Source organism: Octopus bimaculoides, chromosome 16 (genome assembly GCF_001194135.2).
Source record: "Octopus bimaculoides isolate UCB-OBI-ISO-001 chromosome 16, ASM119413v2, whole genome shotgun sequence".
Taxonomy (NCBI): domain Eukaryota; kingdom Metazoa; phylum Mollusca; class Cephalopoda; order Octopoda; family Octopodidae; genus Octopus; species Octopus bimaculoides.
In genome coordinates this window covers 54252331-54259830 of record NC_068996.1, presented here as the reverse complement: position 1 = coordinate 54259830, position 7500 = coordinate 54252331, and the positions used below count along the sequence as shown (strand labels likewise).

At 36.4% G+C, this 7500-nt stretch overlaps 1 protein-coding gene across 4 annotated transcripts in view; it reads right to left on the bottom strand.

Annotated features, from left to right (window-relative positions):
• LOC106884153 (potassium voltage-gated channel subfamily H member 1) overlaps window positions 1-7500 on the bottom strand; it is a 430860-nt gene that overhangs the window by 227995 nt on the left and 195365 nt on the right. For all 4 annotated transcript variants that reach the window (XM_052973779.1, XM_052973780.1, XM_014935387.2 and 1 more), the window contains one exon: window positions 1610-1840. In XM_052973779.1, the coding sequence (XP_052829739.1) occupies window positions 1610-1840 (231 nt within the window). The remainder of the gene's footprint in view (window positions 1-1609; window positions 1841-7500) is intronic.

Below are 7500 nucleotides of genomic sequence, written 5' to 3'. Positions count from 1 at the left end.
CGAAAGACACCTGTTGGTATGTTTTGTTAATTGCATTTGTTTTTGTGTAACATTTCTCCATTTTTTTCTGTCCTTGTTTTCGTATACTTTCGCTGCTTTCTTCCAAGGAATCTAATGCTCTTAGCTTAGTTTTTCCTTGGGGCTGGCCAGATTGGAGCAATCTCGAGTATAACCAACCGAAGTTGCAAAGATAATCTGGAACTCGAATGAGAAAAGAAAACTCCGAATGACCTGTCCTTCTTTTCTTTGTATCGTCTGTATGGATGTTTTATTGTCCCTTTTTTGTATCACCTGACTGTCTGGATGGTTTGCATTCTTGTCCCATTTTGTATTTTATATATATATATATATATATATATATATATATGAGACGTGTGAGAGAGGTAGAGAGAACAAAAACACATTTGACAGGTGTACATATTCAAATGGAGAAGGAGAGGGAAAGAGAGTGAGGCAGAGTGGGAGGAGAGAAAGATAGAGAAGTTGAATAAATAAGCGAGTCAGTCAGAAAATAAACATGGTTAGTGTTTGGAGTGAAACAAGCCTACACACGACTGGCTGATTCTATGAAACTATTAGAAATAGCAGGCTTACCCCCAAATTGCACTCGTGATCAGCGAGTTAAATTAGATATATACTTACGTTTAGAATGTTCAATACCTTATCGTAGACACCGAGATGTGACCAGAAGGGTTCGCGAAGATGCTCCATGTTTACATTGCATTACGGTGATCAGAACTGATGCCGTATATAAGACTAACAGAAGCGGAATCGAAGTAGTTGGATACGTAGATAACATACATGGAAATAACGTAGACCTGTCGTTTTGACAAAAGGACAAATACTGCATTCAACGCGGATATAAGCCGACGTTCTAGTTTGGATGGGTCTCGTTACAAAGAGCTTTTGACCAAAATTCGTGTAGTCATAGTTCTGTCACATTGAGAGAACCTGACAAACTGTAAAGATGAAATTTAAGGAGGTTGATATGATGAATCGTTTGTGCAGCAAGGAGGACGGTGAATAGGAGGGAAAGTATACTTGACAGAAGAGCGGTTTGTTTTCCCTGTTCTCTCTAAATATTTCTTTCGTGGATATATATATATATCTACTTTTCAACGAAACAAAATACTATTTATTTTGGGCATGAAATAACGGATTATGTACGAGGGGGTGCTGATAAAAATCTGGCTTTAACTGTGAATGCATGGTTGGAGGCCTGGTGAAATGCCTGGTTGGAGGCTCAACCTTCCGAGTTCTTTTACAGGGCTTAGAGAAACTGAAAAACCGCTTCAGTAAGTGTGTGAATCTGAGAGGGGAATATGTTTACTAAAATCATAATTAATTGATTCTCTTGCATTTTCTTTTACCCAAAGCCAGGAACTTTCCCCTCCCCCATCCTATGAGTACACTATATCGAAGTGTTTTACTATTCAGTCTCTTTACTTAATGTTTATGATAACTTCTTTTTAATGATGATTATGATTTCAAAATAAAATAGGATATTTTTTAGATAATAATTAAATGTAACTGAATTTAGAGTTGACGTTAAAAAAGATAATAGTCATAACTAATTAGATGAAATAAAGAAATTGCGAAGGAAACTTACTGTTCTTTTTATACAGTAGAATTTCAACCTGTTCCTGTTGTAATTTCTCAAAGGATACACGAACCTTCTCGAGTATATTTTTATCTGTGAGTTCTCCATACATGAAGCTGCATGTGCTACTCTTTTGCATAACTTCAGCTCGGTTGTAACCAGAAAGTTTGCAAAAGCCATCGTTACAATATACAATTGGATAATCGACAATTCGTGCATTGGCGAGTAAGAAGCAGCTATCTGTAAAAGATAAAAATAAAAATTATAATTATTATAACACAGCAGTATATTTCTGTAAAAATATGTAAATGAAAACATAGTGGAAATTGTATATCCTTGCAGGATATCGATGTTATAACGGGAAATACCGAGTGATCTTTGGTTCTACAGTTCGTTTTAGCTATTACGGCTATGGCCAAAATGGAGTATCACCTTCTACCTACTGTTTTTACGATAAATCTCTTCTCTCTATCTTTTATTAGTTCTCCAGAACGGGGACCAATTGTATGCAGAAAGCATGGATTGTCTGACAGAGGTACATAATTATCTTTTTAATTTATTTACAGCTCATAGTACTGATAATGCTGGTACTAACAAAAAGGTATAATTAGATGACTAACTATCAATAGAAAGATAACATAACATCCAAAAATGATTTAGTTGTCGGTAGAGGGAGAAATTTGATGTTAATGTGAGGTTTGACAATTCTAGCACTAAATTGTTGTTGACAATAGTATGTTGTCAGTTATTCACTTACGATTGTTCTATACTTATATCATTATCATCATCATCATCATCATCATCATCATCACCATCATCATCATCATCATCATCACCATCACCATCATCATCATCATCATCATCATCATCACCATCATCATCAACAAGGCGGTTAACTTGCAGAATCGTTACCACCCTGGACAAAATGCTTTCCAGCATTTCTTTCTAAGACCTGTATGATCGACATTGAAACTTTCACCAGTTCTGTGGACAAGTTATATAATAGCCAGGCACCAGAAAGAAATCTCAGAGTTGATTACAGGCACAAGTCATTATCCTTATATTGAAGGCCACTCAAATATTTCAAGAAATTATTAAAGGTCAGACTGATATAGCGAACTGGCTTGCTATAGCACGAGCAAACCTAATGACCAAGAACGAAAACACTGCTTCAGGAGAGAACTATGGGCCCATAACTTGCCTTAACATTATGCACAAATTGTACACCAGCTCTCTGAGCCAATTCCTCTAACGCCATTGCAAGTCAAATGATATAGTCACTCACAGGCATGTGAAAGAAAGGAGTAACGTGTTGTGCCGAACAACTTTTGATAAATAAGGCTGTACTGCCTGAAGTTAGAAAACACAGCAGGAAATTTGTGACAATACGGATTGATTACAACATGGATTGAAACATCCAAATTTATCCGCTGCTTTAGTTGCTGTCATCAAATGGCTCAAGTAAACCTGGTTCACAATCCCCACACTTGTAACAGAAAATGGAACAATTGTTTCTGATGTTACTAATATTCCAACTGGTATATTCCAAGTGAGTTGTCTATATGTACTTCTGTTTATTTTAGCCATCATTGAACTGTAATTTCTTTTATCAAAATCCACTGGTTATGCTCTAGGTCCACAATAACAAGCGACACCAACATTACCACTAATTTCTTTGTCACGATCGAATAATTTATGCCCGAAATATTTTCAACACTGAAATACAGCTGGATTTAATGACATTTTCCGCTGATTTAAGGACGAAGTTTGGCCAAAAGAAATATTCATAGATAGCGACTGAACATAGAAAAACTGTTCAAAATCTTTACATCAGTTGTATATATATTTCTTCTGTTCCACAAATGATGCGTTACAAATACCTAGATAATGAAAATATATCACAAGTATTGTGAAATAATAAGGCAGAGTAACTAAAGAATATTATACAAGATTAAATAAAAGTGGTCAGAGCTTTCCTCTTCAACAAGACAATATTCCATATTGCATTTGCCGTACCCGTGCTAATACCAGCATTTGTAATATTCGACTGGTCTAGAGAGGAAATCCAATCAATGGAAACCTTAACGATCCTAACATTAGTTGCAAATTTCTACAAAAACAGTAATATTGACAGACTGAGAGGAAAATAAGGAAGACGGACCTTACGATCAATGCAGCCAGCCACTGACTGCTTAGACGGCACTTACTAAACAATAGCAGCAAAAATAATGAACATATCAACGTAAATTTGAAAAACGAAGTGAACAAAATCCTGCTGGTCGGTAGGCAACACCTGCAGAAGAATTAACTTCCTGATGATCTCACATACGCACACAGAAGTGCAGGAAGAGTATACCTCAGTAAAGACCTGGAAGAGAAACACTCTGCATATCACAAAAGCATTATTTACATTTGACGGATATTTGTCCTCATCTTGTTTGTTGTTAACACAACGTTTCGGCTGATATACCCGCCAGCCTTCTTCAGGAGTCTTTGGGAAATTTCGAGCCCCTACGCCATCTGCCCAGGGACATATAGCGTAGTGTTTAAGAGCGTGGTCTACTAACCCCAAGATTCTGTGTTCGATTCCGTGTTCGAAAATAAAAATGCAAAGATCCTATGGGATTTTATGATTCAGAGCGACCATGAGATAGAGAATAGGAAGCCAGACATAGTCTTAATTGAGGAAGAAAACAAACTATGCTGGATCATAGATATAGCATGCCAAGCTGACAACAAGGTATGCGATGAGGAAGGGAGAAAAGTCGAGATATATGACAGGTTAGCTTGGGAAGTTAAACAGTTGTGGTCGATGAAAAATGTAGCAGTAGTACCAATAACTGTCGGAGCCCTGGGAATAGTGAGCAAAAATATCGAGAAGTACGTGGAACAAATAAGGGCTACAGTAAGGGTGGAGCACTTGCAGAGAACAGCACTACTTGGAACCACCCGAATACTCTGGAAGGTGCTCGAAAAATAAGGGGTGTTACCTTAGTTCACTGGTAGTGAACAGCTGACACCGCAGTTCATCTCTAGCGTTAGAAGCTGTGCATCGACAACAACAACAACAATAATAATAATAACATCGAAAAATATCTTAGGAATGAAAACCCAAGTTCGAAATTTCCCCAAGACACTCGATGAAGGCTGGAGGGTATATCAGCCGAAACATTGTGTTAACAACAAACCAGATGAAGACAAATATCCATCAAATGTAAATAATGTAAATAATGTACATAATTCCTCATCTCTTAAACATAGAACTGTATTATATCACAAAAGGGTTCCGCAATGGAAAGTTGCCCGTTAACTGAAGTGGATGATAATCTTAACATGAGGTGTAACCTTTCTTGAACTCGTGACCGTTACATCATATCTCAAAGGCTACGCTTTTGCAACCCAAGAGCAGGAGATAGCTACGAAATATTTCCTAAACAAATCTTAAACTACCAAGATGCAATTTGAAATGTCGATTGCATTCTTCTTCTTTAGAAGACACAGCACATGTAATCAGCAACTGCCCAAAGTGTCATTACGTATTACCTACTACTGTGACAATATTCTTCCTAAAACAATAACAAAGCCATCCCTAGAATTAACTGTCCTGGAATAAATGTAATCAAACTTTCTGCTATTGAATACATACGCATCAACAGAAGGAATATTGATGGAAACTGCAAATATTACATGTGCGGCACAGTTATTTGGGACGGAAAAAAAATCGTGTATCAGCTATAGAGGTTAGCTGTTCAGAAGATGTGAACAACTCTTTGAAAATCGGCAAGAAGGAGAGTATTTATGGACAGTTATTTCCAAAATTGCAGCTGCTTTACTCTTTCAATAAATTCATATATACATGCATACATACATACATATATATATGTATATGTATATGTATCGACATTGCCTGAACATGTAGACAATTATACTACACGTCAGGTGTCAAAGTGATTGCAGATCAATGTGATCCGAAGTGTTTTGCTCAAGAACACTACGTAGAACCCTGTCTAGGTATTGAAACCATGATCTCGCAGTCGTGAGTGCAACAGCCTAACCACTAGGCCATGCGTTCTCACACACATAGAGAGACATACACACACATATATATAGTCCAAAAATCGTATGGTATATATACATAGCAATAGCTATTGGTGCACGTGGTTACATTAGTAAGTGACAACCTGGAAAAGCTAACGATTTTCGTCTAAAGTGCACTTTACAATCTTTTGCTGGAACACTATAAAATATGCACGTTTTTGTAAAGTTCAAATTTGTTAACCAAATCCCAGTGGTGGAGCATTTTTTTCACTTAGCAAATATTCTAAAAATCAAATGTGAAGGCGTACATACATTAAGTGTTTCAAACATTATAAAGCTTAATTGTTTTACTAGTAAATGATCTCCTCTCTTGTTTCAGTCATTACACTGCTGCCATGCTGGGGCTATGCCTGGAACGAATCAACACCGGTACTTATTTTTTTAAAGCCTGATAGTATTCTATAGGTGATCTTTTGTCGAACCGCTAAGTTAAGGGGACGTAAAACATATTTACACTGATTATTTGTCAAGCTGTGGTGGGAGACAAACACAAAGACACACAGACAGATATGTACGACAGGCCTCCTTCTGTTTCCGTCTACAAAATCCACTCACATGCATTATAAAGAAAATTAAAGAAAATTATAAAGAAAATTAAATTAATTTGCTTCCTAGCCATACAAACTTTTGGATGTGATTTTTAAATGAAGAATTTTTATAACCTCAATGTTTTGGTACATATTTACCATAGAATGTTGTCTAAGAGAGACGAGTGAGAAACTATGAGTGTGTGTGTCTGTGTGTATGCGTGTATCAGAGAAATAGAAAGCGAGAAAGAAAGAAGGATTGGTTACAACTCCATCGTCCCATAACTTTCGCCTTCATATCTTGAACCCTTCCTAATTTATATTAAAGTGACTTCGGACGCGCATTTATTTTCTTCGTGCATTATTCTTTGATGATTTAAGAATTGTATCTAAATTATGGAAAACATTCGTTGGAATAGCGACTATATTTCAAAATTAACAAATATCGATTCTTGTATGTATCTGTGTGTGTAGTGGGAGTGGTAGTGAGCGGTTTTGGTCTTAGTTGTGCATTTGCCTGTAACATTTTTAATGATTCCCAAGATACCTAATATGAATCTTTTCTTTTTCTTTTGTTTGTTTCCTGACCCATTATTTTACTTTCTCCTCATTTCCAGATCTTTGTATTTAGGTGCCTTCTCCAAAATTTTAGTGATATATTTTCCACAGTTCGAATCGATACATCAATTAAGAAACATTTCATTATTTGTGTGTGTGTGTGTGTGTGTGTGTGTGTGTGTGTGTGTGTGTGTGTGAGTCTGTGTACGCTTCTGACAATGATACATGAGAAATTTATAAGAAATGCCACGTCTCATTATAACATCGGCATTTAACTATCCGAAATAATTTGTGATATAGATTCCTGTCAATGCTTTTCTGTGGGGATTTGGTAATAACAGTTTCAAATTTTGGCGCAAGGCCAGTAGTGTTTAAGGGGAGGGGATGTCGAGGACATCAACCCCTGTACTTGGCTGGTACTTATATAATCGAAAGGATGAAAAACAAAGTAAACCTCGGTGGGGATATTTGGTAACGAAAACTCAATTTAGAACGTAACAAACTCTGTTTATGTCATGCATGCATGCATGTACATACGTATGTGTGTGCATGTATGTATGTATGTATGTATGTATGTATGTATGTATGTGTATGTATGTATGTATGTGTGTGTGTGTATGTATGTATGTATGTATGCATGCATGTATGTATGTATGTATATATGTATGTATGTAAGTATGTATGTATGTATGTATGTATATGTGTGTGTATGTATGT